This window comes from Semicossyphus pulcher, unplaced genomic scaffold (genome assembly GCF_022749685.1).
Source record: "Semicossyphus pulcher isolate SPU_LCO1_2020_fin unplaced genomic scaffold, fSemPul1.0.p SCAF_16, whole genome shotgun sequence".
Taxonomy (NCBI): Eukaryota; Metazoa; Chordata; class Actinopteri; order Labriformes; family Labridae; genus Semicossyphus; species Semicossyphus pulcher.
In genome coordinates, this window is record NW_027211670.1 from 18688940 (window position 1) to 18716585 (window position 27646).

The following is a 27646-nucleotide window of genomic DNA, read 5'->3' on the forward strand; positions in this document are numbered from 1 at the left end:
CGACATGACAGCTCCCTAAAAGTGAAGCCAAACCCTCTCTATCGCCCCCTGCTGACTGGCTGCAGTATAAGTCATAAAGCCCGCCTCCTCCATGTTAACAGATGGGACATTAGTCAAACTATAAAATCAAAACACACGCCAAATAAATGTTTCTCAAACATGGCTTCTGTCATTATAGCTAGTTCTTATCATGCTGATTTATGTCCAAGTAAGAAGTTTATTTTTAATTAGTTATTTGATGCTGTCAAAAGGATGATTGACAGCTCTGCTGACAAATCGCCAATCTGTTCTGGAGTAGCAGAGTGGAGGAGGAACAGCGAGAGGAGACGTAACAAAAACAATCACTACAGTCATTGAAGTTTACATACCTGTGAACGTCTGCTTCAGACCAACACAAGAAGCTGTTCTGCTGTTAAATATGCCGACGCCATCTATATAGTCATTGGTTGAGCCCTGTGACTGTATATATTGATGGACGACAGGTCTCCATCCCCCCCCGTGACGGGCGCTGTCATCTTTCGATGGTGACATCATTTGGAGCCAGAGCTGCGCAGTAGAGATCGAAGCAAAAACACACACTTAACTTACCAAAACAAATAGTAATGCACGTCGGCGTGTTTAACAGCAGAACAGCTTCTTGGCTTCTTGTGTTGGTCTGAAGCAGACACTCACAGATATGTAAACTTTAATGACTGTAGTGATTGTTTTAGTTGCGTCTCCTCTCGCCGTTCCTCCTCCACTCTGCTAATCCAGAACAGATCAGCTGCAGGAGCCGTGTTTGTCAACAGAGCTGTCAATCATCCTTTTTACAGCATCAAATAACTAATTAAAAATAAACTTGTCAGATAAATAAACACTTGGACATATATCAGCATGATAAGAACTAACTATAATGACAGAAACCATGTTTGAGAAACATTTATTTGACGTGTATTTTGATTTTATAGTTTGACTCATGTCCCATCTGTTAACATGGAGGAGGCGGGCTTTATGACCTATACTGCAGGCAGTCAGCAGGGGGCGATAGAGAGGGTTTGGCTTCACTTTTAGGGAGCTGTCATGTCGTCCATCTTCATACACCGTCATTGAGCTCAACACGTACCATTTTGATGTCACAAGATAAAGATGTGTAGTTTTTTTATTCCAGTTCAGCTCCTACTTTTAACTGGCCTTCAGGGAAACACTCACACTTGTTTCCTGTGTTATTATGTTTACTTAATCACATCCCTGCAGGTAGCTTCTACTTAGTGTCTCGCCCTCGAGCTGAAAGATGTCACCGACAGCAGCAAACATCACAATGAAATCTCTTTTTAGTGTTTTCCTGGGGCAGTTTTCTCTCACGCTGTCGTCTCCTGACGTTATCTTTTTCCCTCCCCTCTTTTTTTTTTTTGCCTTGAACGCATCACCAGGCCTGTGGGTGACTCTGAAGCTGCTTCCTGGAGACATCCATCAAATCAGGAAGGACTTCCCTCACCTGGTGGACCGGTCGACGGCCGTGGCTCGCAAGATGGGCTTTCCTGAGATCATCATGCCAGGTAGAGTTTTAATCACTCGTTAAGAATTCGGTCTACAATCTTAAAGAACATATCATACTTCATTAAGGTTTGACTTAGACATTAGTTCTGTAATGGGCTGAAATCAGCCATAGAGTAAATGGTGCCAAATGTCTACTTATGCTGCCTAAATCTAATGAGTTATGCACTTATGTTCCTGTTTTAAAAATGGATGAAATGAAAGATTAATGCCCTGAAGAATGACGATTTCCTCACTTTTTATCTGCTTTGTTTCTCTTTCCCAAAGGTGACGTGAGGAATGACATCTACGTGACTCTGGTGCAGGGGGATTTCGACAAGGGGAGCAAGACCGTTCCCAAAAACGTCGAGGTGACCATGTCTGTTTACGACGAGGACGGCAAGAAGCTGGAGGTACGCCTGAGGAATGTTAACTCGCTTCTTTTGGTAGCTCGTTCTCAGCTTTCAGGCCCGAGAGCGCTCCGGCCGATCGCTCTCTCAGACACTCTGTGATTTAGCGGGCTTTCTTTAATCTCACACAGCTCAGCACGCTGCCTAACTGACCAGGACTCTCATAAAGCAGCGTGATGCACAGGCCAGACCGTGCGCTCCTGCCGCCTGTCAGAAGTGACAGAATGCAGTGTTGGTGCTTTATGGTTGATTGACTAGCCGAAAATTTGCTTCACCACTGCAGGTATCAGCCTTAATCATTGTCAAAGTCGGTTACAGACCCAAGTTTGCTGTCAGAAAATATGGGCAGCATAGTTTGAAGGTTGCAGGTGATCAGATATCTGATATATTTACCTTGTTAAAGAAGTTAGAAGTATAATTTTCCTCTCTGTCTTCGTGTTTGCAGCACAGAGATCTGTTTATCATAGTTTTAGGCTTTAGTAGGGAAGTCTGAAATGTAGGTTTGCAGCCTGAAAGCATAAATTGCATTGCATTTCTCCAGGAAATGTAACCAGAAACACAAAAGATGGCAAGTTTAAGGATGTTTACTTTTGCATCAGTGCCATCCATCAGTGTCTAATGGCCTGATACAGCTTTTGTGCTATCCAGCCTTTAGCCAGTGCCCCCTTTCTCTGCTTCACTTTACCTCTTGTTCTGCAGAGGCTGTCAGTTAATGGGGGATATAAAAGGTTGGGCATTAATGAGAACTGGGGCAGGCGGTGTGTTTCTGTGGGAGTTGTGCTCATGCGTCTGAGCGTTCACTTTTGATGCCGAGACTTCTGACTCAACTGACCTGGTTTTTGGGGCCACAGCTTGTAGCCATTTCATGCAACGAGTAATATTATATTCCGTACAGGTATTAATGCTCATACGTCCACACTCTGTATAAGTGTGTGCTTGGTGTGGGAGAGTTAAAAGGGCTCATGGTTTGTCAGGAGAGAGGAGACAGGACCACGTTGGCGGAGAGGCCTCCTGCAAACAACAAATCAGAAGCGAGTGCTATCATCCCCGTTTGCTTCAATTACACACATTAGTCTTTGACTGAGAGGCTTCATCAGTGATTTGGCCCAGCAGGTCGAGGAAGGATCAGTCGTGATTACGATTTAAAATGCAATCCTGAGGTGGCAGACAGCGGACATGCTGCTGACTTCTGTCAGGCGATGAAGTGTGTGAGAATACAGACAATGGCTGGTTGTGTCTCTGCTAGACGAGACATCTCTTTGTTATCATTTCTGCATGTTGTTTATGATTGCAAAATACATTTTTGATGCATCTTTTCCATTACAGATTGTGCTTCTCATTATTTGAGTGCCCTGTCCTCTGGATTGTTGCATGTGTTTTGTTTGCCTTCAGCAGTAGGCTCAGAATAAGCAGCTGTAGAAAGAGGGTACTACCCGTTCCCCAACCTTTAGTCACAGTACCATTTTGTAAATATTTTGCAATATATCCAGTATTTCAATAACATATTGATATGTTGCAATTTTCTTACCTTTTTGCAGCTACATTTTATGTCCTTAAAGAAAACAGCTTTGGTTAAAGAGCAGCTCCAGGCGTGTTTTAAGACACGTAAAATGCTCATTTCGTGGCAACTTGTTGAAACTTAGCTAGCCTGAAATGTAGTAATCAGTAGTAGTAACGTTAGCGTTAGAAGTCAGTAGTGAGTTTGCAAAAATTACGCTGACGGTTACAGCTGGCTCATGCATCGCCAAAGTGGTTGCCATAGGTTGCACGTAATAATATGCATAGTGTCACCCCGTCCATTAACAGGATTGGCTCCTTATGTTTGTGACATCACAAACCTGCCAATCTGAAAACGTGTTGTTCAGCCTGTCCTTGGTACACTGCAGTTTAAAAGCAGACAGGCCCAGCCATGGACAGGACTGCTTACATTGTCCTTGAAATGTCTTGTAGCACATGAAAAACACCACATGGAGATGTGAAAACACCTGGAGGCAAAACACAGGATTTTCACTGGAGGGGGGGGTCTTTAAATTGAAAAAAAAAAAAAAATCTCCCCATCTTTGGTTAACTTCCTACAAATCCCACTGTCTGTAACCTCTGTTGAGCTCACCAGAAAATAAGTTTTTACTCAACTTTTTTGTCATTGTTTTCAATGAGAGGGACGCCTTTTCCGCTCTGTGCGCCTCGCGTTTTTGAGGAAACGCTCCGAGCGCCTCGAGTTGAATAAACTTCAACTCAAAGCAGAAAAGCGCCTGACGTCATTGCCGTTTTTTCTTACTTGTCCAATTGGATGAAAGGAGAGGCGGGCCTTCTGTCAGTTCATAGTATAACAGTTAGGTTAATGACAGCTTATGATTCGGTGGTTGCCTTAACAACAGCGAGCTGCTCTTTTTTTAACCGTAGGCTTCAACAGAAGAGGCAGTGTGGTGCGCCTCGTGTTGCAAAACGCATTCTGTCTGAAGAAAGCAAAATGTTTTTAGATTTCTGTAGGTTAGTTTTTATTTGCAATGATATCATATTTTATACAATAAATGATAGATAGGAGTCCTCCCTTACTTTTCTGTGATTGACATGTTATGTACGGATAGTCTGTTGCAACTACAGATTCTCAGGGGTTAATCACACTTCGGGTCCCAGCCCTACTCAGTCAGTGTCAGATAACATTTAACTCATGTGTTCAAGGCCGCCGATGCCTTTGGGCAGCGATGATTGGAGTCAGTGTCAGCTGTGAGCAAGTGACATTGATCACATCTATGGACGTCACGTCCGTGTTTTCTGAAGCTCCATCTTGCAAATTGTACACAGAAATGCTCAGTCTCATCAGTCCAGTTCTCCAGGGACCGGCGCTAATTGGTCCTTCTTCCTTCTGGGATTTTAATAGTCGTAAAAGGAAATTGTGATTCTGAGATGAAAGACGTTGTCATTTCCCGTCTGTGAGTTTGATGTGAAGCTGTTTCAGAGGATCTTTGATAGTAGAAAGTTTCTCTTTAACGCAGCCTAACCGTAGATTGGGGTTACAACTACTACTGCATCAAAAGAAAAAAAGAGTTCTATCACGCCTTTTAATGTAATGGAATAAAATAGCCCCTATACTCTCGGCACTTGAAAATAGCAAAATGTAATTACTCACACAGAGAGGGAAGTTGTGTAAAAGGTGTTCCTTGCAACTTTTACTTTCTGAGGCTGTTTCTGCCTCAGCCTTCTTATCCCCGCGATTCTCTCTCTTTGTGTCTCTGGATTCTGTCGTCCGTCCTCCGTCTCAAAGAGGATTTATGATGCTGTGCAGCGAGAAGCCGGATGGTGACTTCTTATCACCTTGGCATATTAGCACACCCTCATAAACCCATCTCACCTGCAGCTACCAGTCCTGCCACTTCCCCCGTCTTCCTCTCTCCACACTCTGAAGCTGCCATGAATCCTGGCCACTTAGAGGAAGGGGCAAAGTTGCTAGAGTTAGCACCTGCCCCCCCAGATCTGCTCAGCGTGGCTGGAGGGAGACAGGGCCTGTTATTCCTCATAATTGCTGCTTGTCAGAAGCCATTAGTGTTGGAGTATTTTAGCAGCGGCGCACTAGCAGGCCAGGGAGTCAGCTGGAGCAGTGGGAGGAAAAGAGGTAGTCCAGCTCAGGGGAAATGATACAAAACAAGGCATGCTTGCCATCCGCTGTCACTCCATCCCTGGTGCTGAATCCCCCAGAGGGCAAGTAGTATTTTACATACGCACCCTGACCTGTTGTAGAAACTCAAGGGAGCCAATAGGAAGACCAAATTACATGGCTGCATCCACTGGCACCAGCTGGTCTGTTTCCCCGCACCTGGTTTCCCTCCACTTTTCACTGCATGGAAGCTCCTGCCCCTCCTTCTTAAATAATTAATTTCTAATTTATTTCTTATTTTCCACAATGCTGTCATGAGATTGGCAGCCAACAGGCAGGTGCTCATGCATAAAGTGCTCCACGGCTTAGAAAGGCCATTCTGCCAGATTTAGGCTTCGTGCCTAAGGGACTTCGTTTTATGAAATAAGTGCTAGTCGATTTTCCACATGCTGTGAGTGTGCTAATGTTTTGACAGAGTGATAATAACTCGACCATTCAGATTTTCTGAATAAACCCACAGCTAAGCCAGTATAACCAGATAGCATCATGCATTGTTTGATCCTTATCTGCCTCTTTCTCTCTCTTCATCTAGAGTGTAATCTTCCCCGGAGCTGGAGATGACGGCATCAATGAGTACAAGTCTGTTATCTACTACCAAGTAAAGCAGCCGCGCTGGTTCGAAACAATAAAGGTGTGTTTCTCTCATTCCTTAATTCTACCTTGCCGCTGCTTCCTCTTTGTTATCCAGACTTATAATGTAATCATTATTTCCCAGCTTGACTGCAATACCACCCTTTGATATCGTTGTTAAATCCATTATTCATTGCAACACAGGTTTCCTTCATCAGTAATTTGTAGAATAAAGACTGTGGTGTCAGTGAATATTCACCCATGAAGCTCTGAAGCATGGAAAGACAGTGATGAATACTAAACCATTCAGATGATTAAATGCTTAATGGGGTAAGGGGTGGAGCAGGAAAGTTTAGACATGTGAATTTAGTGATCCACTGACATTTCAAGGACCATACCAGTGATTTTGCAACATTTAGCTCATTTATAACTGATCCGCCATGTTTTACATCACACCTAGCGATTCTGGGTAGGTCTGGGAAAATTCCTATTTTAATACCTGTCTAATAGAATCTTTTCTGAAGTCACAGAAATTGCCAGTTCTGTTGTTTTAATTGTGGTGTACCTCAAGGCTCTATTATCGGTCCTCTACTGTTTTCAATTAACATCCTCCCTCTTATCTAGATCATCCACGAACATGGTGTTTCTCTCTGCTGTTATGCAAATGATGGACAATTGTATGTTCCTCTCTGATGTAGTTACCCCATCAGTGACATAAAATGCTTGATCTCCCAAACATTTTAAGAAGAAGATAAAGTTATACTCTTAGGTCAAATTCAGTCCTCCAACATGCTTCACAGTAAGCTTTGTTCACTAGAAAGCGTACCCTTTATAACCATGTACAAAAAGTGTTATATCAAAGCTCCTGAGAGGAGTTTTTCACTGGTTATGAAACAAGCTGAAATTAATTCTGATTACTCTGTATGACCTACAGAAGCCAACCAGACCATCAGCGACAAGATTGATTATTTCTATATTTTTAATGCCTGAAAGCGCTGGTGGGGGGTATGTGTCAGGGGAAGCGGTTTTGTTAAAAACCACCACTTTAGCACGTACAAGGCAAAATCAGCAAAGAGATGAGAGGTACGGCTTTGTCCACAGGGGGCGCCAAAATCAACACAAACCAAAATTTCCTCACAGGAGCTTAAATGAAAGTTATTAGTATCATTGTAGTGTTTGGGGCTCTTTTTGCTCCCCCCTTTGGTCCCTAAAAATGTACATTTCAAGTCTTTGTTCACAGATGCACATGTCTAATACATGTTTCCCCATTCTCAGGTTGCTATTCCCATTGAAGATGTGAACCGGAGCCACTTGCGCTTCACGTTCCGTCACCGCTCATCGCAGGACTGTGAGTACAAATGTCAGCGAGTGAATAATCCGTGTTCTGATGACCAGCTGCACAATTGGCTTCAAATCCATCCACAGTTCAAATTAATGGAAAATATCCAATCCAAGCAGATGTGTTGCACAGTGATAAATACTTTAAGGCTCATCCTTTGTCACATTAATCAGACGCATTAGTCTGCCCCGGCACAAAGCAGCATCATGGAGAGGCTTGTCAGAGTCTACAGCTGCGATGTGAAAAATGCCTGAGGGGACTCATTTGTTTATCGCGACCAGTGTGTAGCTGAATGCAAAGTTGTACGTCCTTCTGTTTTTTAACATCCTTTTTAATTTTGGGGGTGGAGAGGGCAGGGAAGCCTGGTACTGGCAAGGCTGCCTTCCCATCTGCCTGCCACATGGCCAGACTGTTTCTCCAGCAGCAGGACTGGAGAGGGGAAATGGCTTTTGGAAAGGTTGTAAGAGCCACGACAGGTGTACATGTATTAAACAATCTATTCAAATGGCACGGAAGACAAATTGGGAAGTTGTCAGCACAGGAAAGTATAGCTCTCTCCCTGGTAAAGTAATCTGCAGCTGCTGTCATCATCCCCTTCCCAAATCCTTTGCTCTGTTTGCCTCTCACCTGCATGCAGGTGGCTTGGAGGAAATGGCCAGGTCTCAGAGCTCAGCGCTGGCTTATAATCCACTTGGAGAGTTTTCTTGTCATGTTCGGCACCTTGCTCCCGCAGCTAATGCTGTTAGGAGACAAGCCTTTGAAAGTCTGCGGCTCGCTGTTATCTCCCTGTAACGGTTCCTTTAGAAACTGGCTCACCTCAAGTGACTGGGACTGCAGGGGCATGCTGATGCTGCCAAACTTTAACTTGTCACTGACAAAAGAAAGATAAGTTTTAAAGATATAATATCTTTAGTATATAGATTTGGGAGGATGTATGCCTTTTATTTCCCTGTTAGTTTACACTAGTACCCCACCTGGCTGATACGTCCCTGCACACTGAATCTAACTTTATTCAAGGCTGTGATTATTTTTAGGGATGCACGTTATCGGTATCTGCAGATTATGGCTTGAAAATGACGTGTCGGCAGATATACCTTTTTCCGTCGCTAAAACAACGCTTTAATTCTGCCTAAATGCTCGAGGATTTCCTTAAGAAGCTTGGCATAATATTACGACATTAATTCTGCATGAGTACGAGTACTGCCTGCGCAAAGTTCTCAACAACCTACAAATAAAGACTAAAAAGTCACAGAAACTCGAGCCAATGAATACAAGTTAAACAACTTTCACAACTCTTAACTAGCTAACAGTTAGCTCACATTCTCGTCATTTTACCGACTTAACAACAAACATGCCGAAAATACATTCGCGGCCAAAACCGACACGAACAGTGTAACATAAACATCAGTGCAAAACGACCTTACACATTCATGGCCGCACACGCAAAAGAGTCCGTTGGCGATCACTGATGTCTCTGTGCTGTAAACAAGTCCGGGCATGTCTCCCTCACTGTGTTTCGGGGGGATGCTGCATTCAGGTGCGCTCGGAAAGGTGAGCGATCAGACACGTGATCTTTTGTACAATGCCTCTTCTGTCAAGCGTGAAAGATATCTGCGGTCGGCAGTTTTTGGCCACTAGAATAAAAGGAGGCATGATATAAATTCCACTACAGGGGAGATTTGATGTTCTCTACAATTAGGTGGAAAATAACTTGTGCCTAATATATCGGTATCAAACTCAACAATCGGCAAAAAGGGTTGGAAAGTATGGCATATCAGTTATCGGATTATTTTATCAGCCACTTTTTGTGGTTTCTGCTCTTTAACAACAACCTTGATACTTAAAGATAAACCCAATTTGATTTCAGGCTGCCTGCAAACTCCGTAGAAGCTGTTGCTTTTACCACTCTGCTGGAGTTTGCTTCTCCTTCCTCCACCAGTAATGAAAAATAAGATTGCAAACTGATGCAATTTATTCTTCTTTGCACCGTGCGTCAGACTTTAATCTTAATGTGTTATGTGCTAATGTAGGAGGTTTACATGTGCAGAAACTATTCCATCTCCACTTACTGATATTAATCGTTGTAAGGCAAAGTCAACACATAACAGTAGCTTCAAATATGATGTTTAGACGCCACTGACAGTGCTAGGGAAATAACTAGGCAGGGACTGTCCGTCACATTAAGTCCTTTCACCTGTCTGCCTCTGCCGTCATCTGTGTCCTTGGTGCTTCCTCCGCTGCTCCCAGCTAGCGCTGAACTTCTAGTAGAAACACTGAGTGACAGAGCTGCTCATCAAGGACACTACTCCAGCTCATGTGCTCAGCATCTCAGCCCCCTGGTTCAGAACGAGGCCAGCTTTAACACACTGCATCAGACTACCACTCTGACACTGTCGAGCCTCATCAGACTGATGGCTGCTTTCACAGATGCCGCCGTGGCTGTAAGAGATCCCCGACACCTTTTTCCCTTCTGTTTCATCTGTCATTATGCCACTACCTGGCGAGTGGGGTAGAGGCTATTCTTTACAAATGTGGCACAGTACACTCGGTATAAATCTGAAGTGACAGCACACCTCAGAGGCGGCAGTCTGCAGACTTTCCACCTGAACTTCACTTTGATCGCCTTGCAGAAGCAGCTCTGTCCTGCAAATGACCTTTCTCCCCCAATTCTCCGAGTTGTGCGCCCCCTTAGTAAGTCGTGAATACATTTTTTCCATTTGGGTGGCATGCGGACAGTGTTTTCCCTCCGCTGGTTCCTCTGAAGCCAGCCCAGCAATTATTCACCGGCGAGGCTGCAGGCAGCAAACCAATGAGGGGATTTATGCAGATGGAATGCACAAGATACCTCGATGAATCACGACTCCCTGCACGTAAATTTGAGCTTGTTGATCCGCAATGATGATATATGCAGCCACATCCAAACGCCTGGTTACAGGACAAAGTCATAACTCTCCTGCTTGTTTATGCAGCGCTGCCCCTCAACAGCCCTCTGTGCAGTCCCACACATGTCCCAACGAGCATGTTGTCTCCTTATTAGCAGGTGAATACAAACTGTTCTCAGCAGCAGTCCTGAGATCACATGTTTATTAACAAGAGGTGGACACACAGGATGTCATAATTCAAAGCATACACTGTATGAAAAGATGGACGACATGACAGCTCCCTAAAAGTGAAGCCAAACCCTCTCTATCGCCCCCTGCTGACTGGCTGCAGTATAGGTCATAAAGCCCGCCTCCTCCATGTTAACAGATGGGACATGAGTCAAACTATAAAATCAAAATACACGTCAAATACATGTTTCTCAAACATGGTTTCTATCATCACAGTTAGTTCTTATCATGCTGATTTATGTCCAAGTGAGAAGTTTAGTTTTAAGTAGTTATTTGATGCTGTAAAAACTATGATTGACAGCTCTGTTGACAAATCCGGCTCCTGCAGCCGATCTGTTCCGGATTAGCAGCATAGAGGAGGAACGGCGAGAGGAGACGTAACTTAAAACAATCACTACAGTCTGTGAACGTATGATTCAGACCAACACAAGAAGCTGTTCTGCTGTTAAATACAGCGGCGTGTTGGATCCTTGCTGTTTTTTTTCCCGTTAAGTGTGTGTTTTGGTTAGCGGAAGTGGCTACGGTGGCTCCACCTGCCGATCTGTAGTTGCGCAACTCTGGGTCCAAATGACGTCACCATCGCAAGATGGCAGCGCCTATCATGGGGGCTATTTCAGCTTCAACTTTTTACATTGAGAGCAGATGGAGACGCGTCATCCATCTTTATATACAGTTAAAAAAAGTGAAAAAGGTAAAAGTATTATGGTAAAAAAAGAAAAGAAAGCATTTTGGCTCTGTGCCTTTGGAGGACGCTATCTGCTTCTCCAATGGGCCCTGGAAAACCTCCACCAGACTACGTAAAATGTGTCATCTGGCAGAGGCCAGGGTGCTTGCTAAACTACACTTCCTCAATCTAGAACGCCCGCCTCTGATGTCATCTCTCGTTCAAAATCATCAGGTTTGAAATGTAGACTGCAGACCTGAAGATTTTTTAGATGATCCACCGGTATGTTCTCGTCAGATTTCAGATTCTGTAGCCTGCCTGTTGCCTGCAGCGATCAATGTCTTTGACTGGAAAACTGACAGTGGCTTTTTCCAGGGGAGAATTGCTCCTTTAAGATGAGAAAATATACTTTGTAAAATAGTATATCACGTGTTTATGTAATGGACCAATCAATATTGTATTGTAGCTTGTAATTCAATGTTTCTGTCTTTGCCCCACAAATGATTCGCCCTGTATAATTGCTCCTACACAGTAGATTCAGAATGAAGTCTCTGCCTCATTTAAGAACAGAAAGTAAACAGAGCAGGCACAAATACAGTCACAGCATTAATACGCACGTCACAGGGGAACAGTACTTTCTTGTGCAAACTCAGGAGCTGACTCAGGGCCTGCAGTGCTGAGATTTACTTTTGGGATTTTCAGTTTTATTTGTCTGCAAGTTTGTAAATGACTTGTTGTAAAGTCAGCCGTGCAGCAGGGTTTTACTGCAACAGCGCCCGTCTCTTAACAGCTCTCATGTTGACTTGGATTTCTTGAAGATGCGCACAAGATTTGGTTTATTAATTTGCAAATATACCCAAAAATCACACAGTCAGTCTCAAGTGTAGACGAGCGCGATTAACACTGCCTTCTATTTCTCTCTTCCTCTTGTCTTCCTCCCACAGCCAAAGACAAATCAGAGAAGATATTCGCCCTGTCTTTTGTGAAGCTCATGAGGTACGACGGGACGACTCTGAGGGACGGCGAGCATGATCTCATCGTCTACAAGGTAAACCTATACGCCTTTTCCATCGAAATTAGCGCGTTGGCGCAGGTTTTTCAGACCCGGCAAGACCCGCGTATAAATGCCGATTGTCTCTTTTCCCATTGCCAGTGAAGTATACTCATGTTGGTCTCTTTTCTGCTGCATCACTAGCGGAATTTGTAGCTGAAATGACAAGGAGTGGCAGAAGTTACAGACGGAGCTATAGGGGGCGGAGATTAGCGTGTCGACACAGGTTTTGTGTTCCCATCAATGCCGGTCGATCGCGATAATTACCCGGGTCTACTGCAGAGTCATTTGACTCGGGTCTGAATGCCGATTGTAACCTTTCCTATTAAGCAAAAAATCTGGGTGTTAGCGGGTGTTGGTGGGTTTTTTGACCGGTGGGAAAGCGGCTTTAAAGTGTCCTATAACACGGTTAGAAGCCAGTCTCTGTTATGTTTGTAACTGTCGGCCTACCTGCTTGTCCTGCCCACGCTGCTCGTGGCATGACCACAGCAGAGATGAGGTGAAAAATTGACCTGTCTTATTAGTCGCTGCCATAATTATAGCTTCACTGCCTCCTATAGACAATTGTGTAGTTGGCAAGCATCAACCCCCGCAGTGAAGTGAAATTACTTTCCAATTAAACTCCGTTGTATAATGATACCTTTGCGTTACGCTCCTCGTTTATGTTAATTAAAAAGTCAGTGTGGGAAAAATTCCTTCACTTACATTTTCTTTCTCTTATTTCTCTGCTTATGGCCTGTCAGTCAAGGCTGGCAAAGTTAATACTCTCGCTGCCAAAAACTGTGAGAAAGACATAATTGAAAAATGTGCTTCGGTGATTTTAAACAGTATGCGAAGGAAAAATGCATCTTAGAAAAACAGTAATAGAACACAACACTTCATTAAAACATAAACAGCAGATATGGATTTCAATTATTCTGCCAAACTTAATGAGCTCCCTGAACTGCCTCCGTTTCACATTCACCGTGTTATCCCCGGAAAACCAGGCGGAGGCGAAGAAGCTGGAGGACTCGTCTCTGTACCTGAACCTTCCTGCCACCAAGCTGGAGCTGGAGGAGAAGGGGTACTCCTCCACGGGGAAAAGCACCCAGAACCTGGGCAACTGCACCATCAGCAAGGACTCCTTCCAGATCTCCACCCTGGTCTGCTCCACCAAGCTCACACAGAACGGTAACAGCCTCCACACGCCAATTAGCTTTTCTGTGTTTTCCCGTTCTGTTGTCTTTCATCTTTTTCATGACAAAGTGCCCCTTTTCTGAAGCTGGAATCATGCCCCTATGAACCGAAACAGGGAAGGATGTTATAAGCCACCGTACGTCATACATCCCAAATCTTAAATAATAAAGTGCAGACTTTCCCGACAAGTTAGCTGATTGATCCCACCTCCTATTTGGAAGTTGTCTCATTGTTTTCTCTAAGAGTTTAGATAACTGTCTCTTAGAACATAGGAAACTAAATTCCTCTTCAAGGCACAATATCGCTGCCCATATTTTCGTTATTATAATGTGGGCCGGCTCAAGGCATAGGCGATATAGGCGGTCGCCAAAGGCGCCACCTTCTGGGAGTGCTGGCTTGAGCTTTAAACGTTTTGAATTTAGCTTTGGGTGTGATGGAAGATATAAGCCTACTGCAAGATCGACACATTCACTCCCAAACTTTCTCTCTGCTCCGCTTGCATTTACCGTCACTCTGACGCTCTCTCTTACTTTTCCCCGAGCTATTCACGACAAACGAGAGGAGAGATGCGTTCAGGTCCAGGTTGAAAAACTCTTAATTCTATATTTAAATAGAGGGGAGGGTCAGGTAAAACGTGTTCTGATGTACATATATAGTACATCCTGTTGTCTAATTAGCTTTCCCTACTCGTCCAATCCCACAGCGTTTAATGTGATGCAGACAGACAGACAGCAGCATAGTAAAGTGGAGGGAATGAGAGACAGAAACATGTGATGAAGAGAGAGAGGAAGTAGCACAAATGGAGAGAGTTGCAAATGATGAGAGGTGCAACACTACAATCTATAAACTCAGTTTGTATTCTGTCTATAAAGGAAGAAACTCCCCTTTAAAAGTACAGTAAAATAATGGTGACAAATTAATTTAACTTTTTTCCAGCTCTAGTCAATAAATGTTTAACGATAGCAGTTGAGTACAATGATTACTTTGAGTGTAAATAAATAGTGCATAAAACGGCTTCAAAATAGAGCTTTTTATTTATATATCTACTGTATATAAAATAATCCCCAATACCCCACTACTGGGGTCTGAGGCACTACATGTCCTCATATCCTAACATAATGTAGTAAGCTCAATCTGTATTGCAATATCAAATGTTATAATCAGGATAACTGTTGCAAAATTATTATTATAATATATAAAAAAATAGTTTATACCATTTGAAGGGCGTGCATAGGGCTCCAAAAGAAACCAGAGCACAGGTTGATGAACCCCAATCTTTCATTTTTTTGCGTGACCATGTCTCCTCTGTGTTTTCTTTAAATTGAGGTGTGCTAAAAGAGGCTCTACTTCCTAGTAGACAAGCACGCCCAATCTGTCCAAAAAACAACAAAACCTTTGTATGCTGACCTCTGTGCAGTCCATAGACACATAATTCCCCAAGTAATTACTCTCACCTGTCATTGTAAAACATCTGTTTGAGCTTAGTAGCCCCAGTGTTTAGAAACCAGCTTTGGACTCTTATTTTGAACAGCACAGTAACCATATATCACATAGTAGAACTCCAGGATCCCTGCTATCCTTTTCCTCCTGTTATGTTCCTCGAGGATGGTTCGGGGATGAGGGGAGTAACAACAAGATAAAACCCAGGGAAATAGAAGGGAGGAACAAAGTATAAGCAAAAATAATAAATATATTACAAGCTAAATCCAACTTCCACAGATGGAGTAAACACTAGCGAGTTGATGTCACACACAGCCAAATAGCCCACCGGCCCTGGCTGCCCCCTCTCACCTGGATTGGTTAAGTTGGCACAGGTGAGCCTGAGTTTAGGGCAGCACCTGATGAGGGGAGAAAAACAAAGGAAAACACTACGGCACATAACAATCCCAGACATCTCCCCCTCACTGAAGCATCCTTCCTTCATCCTTTTCTCCTTCTAACCTATGTGCTCGTCCTCTACAGCCTTGTTATCAGTCAGTCCCAGTCAGTAGACCTCTGTCCATCTCTCTGCTCGGCTCAGTTAACTGCTGTCAGTCATGCGGAGTATTCTTTTCACACTGGGTGCTGAGAGGATCTAAATATATTAAGCTAAGGAAATCTCTGCCCAGTGGCTCATGGATTTCGGTTTAGGCCTCTCTTGTTCCCCAACAGACGTTATCGTAAACCCTCTTGGACGTGTTGATATTTCCACACTGTGCTCATAACATGACGCTTGTGTAAAACACGTGTCTACAGCGTGTGAGATTTCACAGTCTAAACAGAACCGTCCCAAACGTCTGCTCCTTCCTCTGCTGCACTTGATGCGTTTGAGTCACCGCTTTAATAAGAGCCTAAATTAAAGCGTCCTCATTCCTCAGTGTTTTAAGAGCGTGAGAATGAAGAAGGGACGCGTTCACTGCAGGCCAGCTTTGACGGGAATTGAAATTAATTGTTTGACTCGCCCAAAGCAACAGTGTGAATAAAGTGCGTCATGTCCTTATGTTTGTATTCACGGTAACGCGAAGATGCATTTAAATAGTCCAGCAAGGGCAGAGGGAAAGGAAATGCTCCGAGTGAACTGTTGATGTAGATCGATGCTGTGTGTGTGTGTGTGTGTGTGTGTGTGTGTGTGTGTGGGGTCCAGCACTTTGCATTCTTTTTGCACCATCAGAGCGCTCACTGAATAATCCTCATATACATGCCTGAAAAATACAAGCTGCTGTAACCTTGAATCAGCTGCTAATTATGATGTAATCCTTTTCAAACTTTCAGGAATAGTAAATAAGTTACGGCTGGAAAATATCAACAACTTGTTGTGTATTAAAAACATGTTTTTATTTGACTAAAGGTTAACTTCACTTTTTAAAAAAAACAAAAATACTACTCGATATTCACTGGGAAATATTCGACCCTGTGCACGCACACACACGCTGACAGAGAGAGAGAGACCGGTTTACTTTTTCAGAACTTTTATTTTCATGTCAAAGTGTGTACTTCAAAAACTCAGCGTGTAATAAACTGTGCATCATGGATTGTTTCTCTTTCGGTGACAATCAGCGTGTCATAGTCCACTCAGAACTCCTCCGACTGCTGCAGATGTCGCCGGATCCGAATCTCACAGCGCTGCACCTGTTTTATCGGCACCTGATGCTTAATGGCGTTTAGCAATCCGCTTTCAGATGTGCTACCGCTACCGTCTGGAGGTAGTGCCGCATTACAACCGGGCGCCGGTAAAAACAATGGGAAAATATATTTTTAAAGGGGACAATTGATAGTGAAGCAAACAGTTTTCTATTATTGTAATGTGTTTTTGAATCACGTTGGTAAAGTTTGTTTTGTTTTAAAAATTGCCGCATTTCCTTCCTCCTGAAACGAACAAGCCGTTTTGCCATTCAAAGGTCAGACCTCAGCCAGTATTTGGAGTGACCGCATCGCCCCTCCCCCGCACACATGGGGGAGCGGCAGCACTGCACTTTCACTCCAAAGTTGTAGAAAACATGGCTGCTCTAGGATCGGTTATCCGGCCTTATTCGTACGAGCCAGAATCGCCAGGAGGTATCGGAGAGGTGAGTTGAAATCTTGACAACAACAGGTGGCCTGAGGTGAATGACGGTGAATGGCGATTGGCCGATTTCAGCGAAAGCTAGGTTCTACGTAGAAACCTGCAGCTGTTCTGAACGGCCCATTTCAGAGGCGACCTTTTTAAACATGTCCTTCTGGAAAAACACTGAAACATGCAGTTTTTCACTGTGAACAATAATCACTCAATATATATCCATTTAAAAGATACGGCTCCTTTAAAATCATAGTCGCTTGAGCTTTTCGATTTCTTTTTATAAATGAATGACTATTTGAAATTCATGACCCATTTCTAGTTACAAATATATCTTACTTGTTATTATTATTGTCCTTTCCCCTTGTTTTCGTTCTATCATGTATGACAACACGCCTCACAAGAATGTCTGCTGCAATGCAGGAACATAATATCAACAATATTACTTCAATAAACTTGATCGTGAGGCAGAAAGATGACACGCAGACAGGTTTAGCCAGCATATCCAAACCAATTTATCTGGAGCTGCATCTGAAAGTGAGCGCGTCTGAAATGTGTGTGAAGAGAAACACTTGCTGCACAGGAAATCTGTGCATGCAAAACTATTGCATGTGCAAAATCTCAGCAGTCAATGTTAAGAAATGTAGAGGCAACAATTAACAGAGGCACTGTGGGTTTAATGATGGGAAGAAGATGGACACGGCATCTGATTTTATAAACCTCTGTGTGACTAAATGTCTGTGCTCACATAACAGCAAAAGTTTTATCCCTACCTTTGCAGCACTTGTTGTGTGATGAAAAAAAAAGAAAAAAAGTGATGAGCTTGTTTGGCTGACATTTTGGAAACAGAAAAGAAGAGCGAACTCTTTCTGTCAGCATCGATCTTCAGTTTAAACCTCCCCTATAGCTGCTGCCATACTAATGTGGAGGCCTTAAATTACCCTAAAAACGACCTGCATTCATTATAGAGAGGATGATTTGGGTTGTTGCTCCCTAACATGCACAATAAATGTCCTTTAAGCCTCTATAGTGAGGTCACTGCACACCCCAGGACAAAGCATTTGTCACAGTGCTGCATGCACTGTGTGAGAGAGGGGGCGTTACAGTAGTGCTCCTTTTGAGGGTTATTAAATGTAGTCTGTGGTATACGTTTAAATACAGCCGTGTGTGCCCTCCTACTCTGCTCAGTGGGGGATGTCAGCAGATGAGGAGCCGCAGTTGCAGGAGCTAAACCTGCCCACACTGATTACGCTGAAAAAGGTGAAGAAGTAATGTTAGTCAATCCCTAATCTGCACTGCATCACAGTATAGAAGATGGGAAAATCAATAAGAGCCATTCTCTTTCCCGATTTGTCCACCTTGCTTTAGTTTCTACTCTCTTCCTCCCTCCTGTGTGGAAGAATTTGGCAGCATTGTGCGGCGTTTCAGTCCTATAGAGCAGCTCCTCTGCTGATATTTACCCGGCACTTTGTGGTGGTAATTTGCAAGGAACCAATAGGTGCTCAGGGATCAGACTGCCTCGTCACCGCGCACTGGGTTTGATTAAACAGAGCGGTAGGTAGGTGTGTGTGTGTGTCCCCTGGGATATGTCATCCCACGCCAAAGCTGGAGGAAAAGGTTTGAGTTCTTTTAATAAAGGAACGCAGAGTGGATCTATCTCCGACTGTGCTGCAGCCTGTCTGCTTTATTAAAAGCCAAAAGTTCTTTAAAACTCCGACCCAAACAGCAACTCGCTCACTCACTCACACACGCCATCAACCTTCTATCTTCTACGATAGCTCAAATGTTTTTTTAATTTTCCATCACATTTCCTTCCTAAGCTTCCAACAGTGTTTGTTTTAGGCGAGTAATTGATAGATTTCACAACATTTTGTGCTGGCTGTATCTTTCAAGTGGTTTCTCATTTAGTGAACCTGGTTGTTTTTGTGTTAGGTGTCGGACAATCATGAATACTAAATTGACTGAATTTTTAAAGGCCTTATCAGAAGCGCTGTACAAGTTTCTAATTTATTCATTCAAACACAAATTGCTGGGTGCTGGTTTACAATCAGAATCGAGTTTATTGCCAAGTAGGTTTGCACATACAAGGAATTCGACTTGGTGTTTTGGTGCAAATCAATTAACATAAGTAGAATAAATAAAAGTAAAAAAGCTGTTAAAGTTCCTGTGAGGAACTTTTGGTTTGTGTCGATTTTGGCGCCCCCTGTGGACAAAGCCTTACTTCTTATCTCTTTGCTGATTTTGTCCTGTACATGCTTAAGTGGTTGTTTTTGGTCATATGTATCACTCACTTTAAATGTTTGCTCTGGAAAATGTCAACTGCACGTTGCAGTTAATCGCTTTGTCTGACACCTACCCCCCGCCAGCGCTTTCAGGTATTAAAAATAACTAAATAGAAATAATCAGTCTTGTCGCTGATGGTCTGGTTTGCTTTTGTAGCTCATATAGAGTAATTAGAATTCATTTCTTTTTGTTTCATAACCAGCGAAAAACTCCTCACAGAAGCTTAAAATTCCTTCTGAACCTTCTGAAGTCATAGAAAGTGCCAGTTCTTCTGTTGTGGATTTCATTCGTGGTGTACCTCAAGGCTCCGTTCTTGGTCCTCTACTGTTTTCAATTTGCATCCTCCCTCTTATCCAGATCATCCACAACCATGTTGTTTCTCTTTACTGTTATGCAGAAGATGCACAATTGTATGTTCCTCTCTTCTCTCCATATTTCCGGTCTCTCTTCAGCTGTCCTATCTAATAAAGGCAAAATGGCCTAAATAAAATTGTTGAAAAAAACAACAAAAATTGTTGAAAAAAACAACAATTTTTTTTTGCATTAATATAATAATTAATTAAATAATGAGGTGATTGAATGAAAAAATCCATCCATTATCTACACTGCTTATCCTGTTCAGGGTTGCGGGCGGCTGGAGCCGATCCCAGCTGTCATTGGGCGAGAGACGGGGTACACCCTGGACTGATGGCCAGGCAATTACAGGGCTGACACACAGAGACAGACGACCTTTCACGCTCACTATCACACAGGCGATGTTAGAGTCACCAATGAACCTAAAGAGCATGTCTTTGGACTGTGGGAGGAAGCCGGAGTACCCGGAGGGAACCCACGCATGCACGGGGAGAACATGCAAACTCCACACAGAAAGGCCCACTTTGTCCCAACTGGGATTCAAACCAGGAACCTTCTAGCTGTGAGGCGACAGCACCAACCACTGCATCTGAGTGAACAAACAATTAACATATTTATCAACGTCTCCATCATCCTCTATAATTCATATTCACCACAGCTTCATAGGCTGCTCATAATAGGCTGAAATCTATCTCCGGCGAAGATGAAAAAAAAAAAGCAGCACTTGAACGCCCCTCGCAACAGACTGCTCGCCTCACACACATGACACCTCATCCCTGATCCCCACATCTGAGATGAAACACCCTTTTTAATTAAGCTCGATTTATGCATGCGGTCTCCCAGCGCAGGGAGCCGGTGTGAAGTGGCTGCTGGCTCGTCCCTGGGTATTTGCAGTGTGCTTCTCTAAACGGAGGCTGCAGGAGAAGCAGAGATCTAATGACAGCCGAGCCGGGAGAGGAGCCGGCCTGGTGAAAGATGTATGAACATCCTGTTCTAGCCTTGGCTGAGAGGAGAGAAAATATTTAATGACATAATGTGATGCTGCTGTTACATCACTGGGTTGAAAAAGGCTGTGTTTTTAACATTTATAACCAAATACAAGGTTGTTACTATTAAGGAGAAAGCTGTTAAGACGGGAACGGTGTACTGTAAACAAACATTAGAATGGTAATGGGAAGTCTTTTGCATTTAGAGGTGCAGTGACAATGTGACCAATTAAACCTGAATTATGATTCCACCACTCTCCATCTGCCTGCCTCTTTTAAACTTCCTTTAAAAGACATCCATTCTCAAGCACATGTTGTTTGTTATTTCTTGTGACTCTTTGTCCCACGTGCCGAGCAGCCTGTTGATTTATTCCCATTTCATTCCACTGGTCCCTCTGGGGTGCTAATCTGTCAATTTTCAAATCTATATCTCCTCTGGGACGGCGATCCCTGCTAGTTTACACATGGTCTTCTGACAGAACCCATATAGGTTGTCAGGTTTGAAGATGATCGGCATCCATCACGGTGTCTCCATGGCTTCACCCATCCTAAAGCTTATCTGACACGCCGAAACAGAGAGAGGAAGTAGCTGAGAAGGCCGCCAGGAAGGCCTGAGAGATAATGGGAGTCGGGAATGTCAGGAAGGCCTCCTCTGTAAACAAGGTTTCCCTGAGCTTAGCTGATTTTTCTAAGCAGGGTTGAGTTTAGGAAGGATAAAACAAAGTAGTTAAAGAGGGGGTTTCACATTTTAACACGTATATATATAATGTTACAATGTTGGATGTCCAGACTAAACGTGGGTGAAGTTTCAAATCTGTAGGCAAAAGTTATGTTGGAGTAATCCCCAGGCTTCTCAGCTCAGTCTGCAGGCTGCTGTGAACGCCAGGTTTCACACAGGTTTTTCTACACGCTGCACTTTGTCACATCTTCGGAGAGCTGGCCAATCAGAAGAAAGTGGGCTTGTAAGGGCGGGTCTTCTTAAGATTAAAGATTAGATTAAAAGTTTGCTTGCTGTCACACAGACGGATGACAGGTGCGCGCCTCATTTAGAAGCAGCGTTGCTGTGTTGTTCCATCTGGCATAATAAAGATAACTTATAACTATTCGTCCTTTTGAACAATGACAACGATTACTCTTTGCCACGACTACCAACGTTAGCATTTCTCTTTTACTATCATCGGTGTTGTCCGAGTCTGACCTGTGATCTGACCCTTCACCTCCTAATCAAAAGCAGCTGGAGCACTAGCTCGGCCAGGTCAAGCTGCACTTACTTGCAATTTCTCTTTCATCATGACCAGTGCTTTCTAATCACAGCTGGGTCTTCCCGGATCCACTCGGATCGCAGTAATGGAATATCGGTTGCAGTGGTTGACCTGACTTGTCGATTGAAAAATAAGGCCATGGCTTATTATTTTCCTAACTTTTTTTCTCATTGTGTAGAGTTTTGTTACTCAGAGCTCAACAGCAGATAACCCTGATTCAACCCCTCTAAGAACGACCCCTGGGTCAGTCTCTGTCGAGGCTTGACAAAGCTCCCTTGAAGCCACAGAGCACGTCAGACTCCTGTGTCTTGATGTTGATAGTTGCTGAGGTTGTCCTCTAAACTGACTGATGTCTCTCCACACCCTACCACTACCTCATTTACCTTACCCTATTTAAAAGACAGATGTCTTTTGTTCCCAGTAAAGGTCTGATCAATGTGCGCAGAGCTGCGATACTGTGTATACCACACCTTAATAAATTGACATGAGTGCGTTTTAAAGCTCCCAATTTGATGATCTGCCAGAGGTGGTTTAAACGAGTGCTCCCATGAGCATGATTAATCACATCCTGACTCATCATCCTGTGCATAAATACATTTATGATTACAGTGAGAGATCTAATAGAATTAATAAGGCTGTATATGTCAGATTTACAAACTGACCTGTGTGTGTGTGGATATCTTAAAAATATTACTGACGGGGCGCCGGCTTAGCTCAGCAGTTAAATCATGCATCTTACATACAGAGGCTACAGTCCTCGAAGTGGCGACCCCAGGTTCGACTCCTTTGCCGCGTGCCATCCACACTCTCTCTTCCCCTGCCTCCGACACTATCCACAGTCCTCTCTCCTTCAATAAATGCGTAAAATGCCCAAAACAATTACTGACCCCAACAACTTTTATCATTGGCAGGATGATCTTACTGCTGTTCTTGATGATAATGACGTGTTTTGCTTTGTTTGGTTTTCTCTCAGTTGACCTCCTCGGCCTGCTGAAGTGGCGCTCCAACACCAGCCTGCTGCAGCAGAACCTCCGTCAGCTGATGAAGGTGGAGGGTGGGGAGGTGGTCAAGGTATGAGGGCCAAAATACACTGTGCTGACTACACTTCTGTTGTTTTATTGTCGATGCTAAGTCACAAACTTCTGGTGCATTCAAAGCTAGAGCAATAAAAAAAAGATCGTTATAAATCTTCTAAAAAAATGTTTTATTAAATAGAATTTTAATTATATTAGTCACACAGCAAAACATGTAATCGTATTTCTACATAGTGCTGTCAAAAATGACGTTCGATTATTCCTTCAAAAAAACCCCACAAATGTTCGAACTATTCGAATATCTATTTTTGCACAATATGTCCACAAGAGGACATACCGACACAACGAGAGACAAACTCACTTGCAAAAATATGTTGATTTAAACAGAAACGTGCCTTTTAAAAGATCCTACACCTTGCAAAATAAACACATTAAGTAATTAGGTTACGGTAAAACGGACATTCAGCGTTCCAAGCGAGCTGTGCTCTGACAGGTATATTTATTCAAACGTAGCCTTTAAAAAAAAAAAATCAACATACTTACACCTGTCTGTTATGCTGGGGGTGAGAATCTCTCTGTTTGCCCGGGCACACGGTTGTTGTTGTAGCTCGTTTCAGCGAGACTGAAGTTAATTATTAATGTATCATAGTGACGTTGTGATGCATTCAAGGACGCTCCGTAACCAGGAGTGCGCGTGAGGACATACGAGGACTTGCGAGCTTGCAAACAGCCGGTAGTACTGATTTTTTTGTCACAACGAATATTAATTTTGATATCCGAATATCGTTTTTTTTTATTACAATTCAATTATATATTTGAATTTAGAATATTCATTGACAGCCCACAACCATCAAAGGGAAAGAAACATGTCACATACTTTTGGTTTCTTAAAGAAATAAAATAAAAGCACATGAAAGATGAATAATATGAAAAAGAAATAAAAAACAAAACAGGTCAATGGTTCACACGAATCCGGGAAGTCAACCCACAATTTACTGCTGCTACAGTAATGTTAGGAATTACTTAATGTGGCCGATGGTCAAGTGGTCCATTGTTCTCTATTTCTGGCTGTTGTGATCCCTGCAGTCTAACTAATATCTAAAATTTAAATAACGTTTATATCAACTCTATATATGGTTCCTTCATAAGTAACTCGGGGCCACTGTCGAGCACCGTCAATCCAACTACCTATGATGCTGTCACAGGGAAGCAGGCAGCAGCTGCCTGACCGACACTCTGACTTGCCACCGCAGTAATGGAGGCTGCCGCACAATGAGGAAGACACAAATCGTTCGCTGGATTTGTGTATAGCTATTTTCTTCAGGATGAAGCTATCATCCTTCTTGCCTACAGGAGTCCTACGTCAATAAAGCTTAATTGTTTTAAAATAACAATGAAGTTTTTTGGGATATACATAAACATAAACATAAAAGTGTCTTGGACATCAGGGAGCAACTGTTTGCTTTAACCGCGGTAATGTTTAAATTTATGTATCCTTGAAATTGTTCTGCACCCTTTTGCCAGGATACAAATAAGCGAACATCTCAACAGCTGACGACATAAACAATGCAGTCACCCCCCTAAGTGTTCTCTAAAGCTACATCTACTTGGCAGCAATCTCACAAATGATTTCCCTGCCTGTCAGGGAGAGCAGGTTGCTACGTTCTTTTTTTAATGCGTACAGCACGGAGGAGGCTGCAGACGGGGGAGGAGATGACCTGCCGTCAGGAGGATTACGCCGGCCCTTTAAGTGCTCAGCGTGGGGCAGATGAATAAATCCCTCTTTGGAGGAAGTTTTTGCGTGGGGCCGGGTGGGAGATGGGTAGATAGCCGTGTATCTGAGGAAGTCCTTCACCCGGACGCTTTAGATCAGGCCCGATAGATGATTCACACACAGCAGGATCGCTTCATTAAACCACAGGGGGGGGGTGAGATTATTATCGCCACAGCATTAGCTCTGAAGCGCTCCCAGGCTAATTAGACAACATTTAACTCTTTGCATTTAAAAAGCAGTCAGTCAGTCGAGGTGACATTGTTATCGGTGTGTGCTGTGTGTTAGAATGTATGCATGAAGAAGGTTTCCTGTTCTGTTTTTATTGAGTCTGAGCGAACCGGCTTCTCCTCCCACGTATGAATTGAATTGCGCTTCAAACCCCCGTATCCCGCACGCTGTTTGTTCCTCGACGCCACCGTGATGAATCTCATCCATCCTGAGATGACAGACCAAGCACAGTACATAGAGCGATATCTCTGTTCCCGACACTTCTACATCTGTTTTCACGTCGCCTCAGAATTGGCCGGGTAAATGGAGCATGTTTCCCCGGAGAGGGAGGGTGTGTGTGTAGTTAGAGTTTCTTGACGTACTGCTGACAGGGAAATTATTGCTGTCTTCGCAGCGCTGTATTGGCCCTGTTAACAGCAGAAAAGGGTGTGTAATGGGTTGCACTGTCAGCGCGGGAGTTCACTTGTCAATTGGTTACAGCATGCAGGTTATTTGGGTTCATATTCAACATGTTTGCTTTCATAATATGATGAATTAGGGCTTGGGAAGAATTTAATATCCTGATCAGAATAGAGATCGGAATTGATATCAATATTAGGATATGATTTCAAAGATGTCATCCCGCTTTATTGAGACATATTTGTTCTTCACGCTCAGAAAAATCCTCTTAAAACAACGTCAATGTCTCACTTTTATGTTCCTCTAGATGTCTTTACTATAACAATGTTTTGCAGCATGATTGACACATTCCATATCCGTGTTTTTGTGAGCCCACGTTATCTTATCATTCTACCGTAACATGCCGTGTTTTTGGTCCTTCCAGTTTCTGCAAGACACCCTGGATGCTCTCTTCAACATCATGATGGAGAACTCTGACAGTGACACTTTCGACACGCTGGTGTTCGACGCCTTGGTAAGCGAAGACGCAGACAGTAGGGTTCATGCGAGTGGCGAGTTTTTGTCAGCAGGAAAATAAAAATGGAGACGTGTTTGTGGCTTAGAAGCAAATGTTATTAGACCTTAATCTCTGCTCAAACGCCTCTTTTGATGGGTGTCTCTGCTCTATTATAATAATAAAACCTTTATTTATACAAGAGTTTAAAAAGTACTTTGACAACCAACCATGGCCATAATCAAGGGGACGGAAGAGGAGGAGAGAGGAGACAGAAAAGAAGAGCAATAAAGAGCAGTCAGAGGGAATAAATGAAGCAGGAAGAAGAAGAAACAATAAATAGAAAGAAAAGCAATACAAGAGATAAAAGAAAGCAAATAAAGTAATACAAATAAAACCTATAAAAGAAATAAAAGCACAGAAAAAAGTAAGACGTCAGGTAAAAGCAAGTCTATAAAAGTGAGTTTTAAGAAGCGATTTAAAAGAGCAGGTCGTTCCTGATTGCAAATCTCCTTTAGGAGCTGGCTCATAGGGTGTCAACAATTCTGTAATGTAGCTCAGATCCAGACCCATCCGTGCTTTAAAAGTGATCAGTAAAATCTTAAAATCACTTCTAAAAGTGGCAGGAAGCCAGCGTAGAGAGGCCACGACCGGGGCGATGTGATGTCGTCTGTTAAAACCAGTGAGGAGCCGAGCTGCTGCATTCTGAACTAGTTGGAGGCGAGAGAGTGCTTTGTGGTCGATTCCCAGAGAAGAGGGAGTTACAGTGAGACGACGGTCTCGAGGTCTGGTGTCGTTCCTCATGATTTCACATCAAAACCTGCTTCTGTCCTGAGTTGAAGCCTTAAACTACACGGGTTTGCGCCTGATTTTTTTTCAACTGCGCATGTTTTAAACTTGTTTTTAGCATCTCTGTCCAATCGAAGATAAACGACCTCATTGCTTTGCAAAGGGCAGACATGTTTAGTGACAGGATGTGTTTAAGTACACACCTTAAATCCCTGCAAGTATGTTGAGATAGTACCAGGGGTACGCCTCGGAGGAAAATGCCCTCATTTTGGCACCCACCTGCAGCTCTTTAACGCCAAGAAATTGGACATTTACATATTTTAGATTTTTGCAGTTGCTCTTCTGAGCCGTAAAGATTTGAAATTACAGAATGAATATGATGGTTGACATTGAAATTTAATGTCGAATGGTTGCCGAATAGATATGAGTGTTAGACTTTAAGGAAACAGAACGTACCTGAACTCTCTCAAAATCAAAAATCGGCGCTTAAACCTCGGGTGCTGTCTCATTTTACGCCCTGCGTGCACGATTACAGAGCAAAGCTGATAGAAAATGTGTCACAGTCTGCAAACTCTAACTCGCAAACTGCTCCCTGCTGTTTGTAAATAAGCGCTGGGTTTATCGTCTACATATGGAGGTGTAGACACGCTGCATGTTATGCTATTTCACTGCTGCATTAATCTGCATGAATTTGTAGCACCGCAGAAGCATTTTCATTAACGCTGTTTGTCTGACATTAAAGGTCTCAGTTCACGCAGCGGATGGAGTACAGAGAGAAACAAGCCTGCTGCAATTTTGATTACATAACTCAAGTGTTTGTTGCCAATATGTCGACAAAGTATTGGGCCAATTTGTGTCTCGCACGCCGTCGCCTAACATGGTGTGGTTCATCTCCAAAGCGCAGTTCTCCCTGTCTGAGAGAGGAGCTAGAAATTGTGTTGTCGGCTGTCCTAGATTATCTGCAGGCTGGAGAATTGAGAGAAAATGGCTTTCTGCTCAAATGCAATCTTGGTTAATTTCCCAAT

At 43.2% G+C, this 27646-nt stretch overlaps 1 protein-coding gene across 1 annotated transcript in view; it reads left to right on the forward strand.

Annotated features, from left to right (window-relative positions):
* dock1 (dedicator of cytokinesis 1) overlaps positions 1 to 27646 on the forward strand; it is a 248180-nt gene that overhangs the window by 42077 nt on the left and 178457 nt on the right. The window contains exons 13-20 of the mRNA XM_069665134.1: positions 1410 to 1535; positions 1801 to 1925; positions 6110 to 6208; positions 7423 to 7495; positions 12205 to 12308; positions 13298 to 13481; positions 22878 to 22975; positions 25764 to 25853. Of these exons, the coding sequence (XP_069521235.1) occupies positions 1410 to 1535; positions 1801 to 1925; positions 6110 to 6208; positions 7423 to 7495; positions 12205 to 12308; positions 13298 to 13481; positions 22878 to 22975; positions 25764 to 25853 (899 nt within the window). The remainder of the gene's footprint in view (positions 1 to 1409; positions 1536 to 1800; positions 1926 to 6109; positions 6209 to 7422; positions 7496 to 12204; positions 12309 to 13297; positions 13482 to 22877; positions 22976 to 25763; positions 25854 to 27646) is intronic.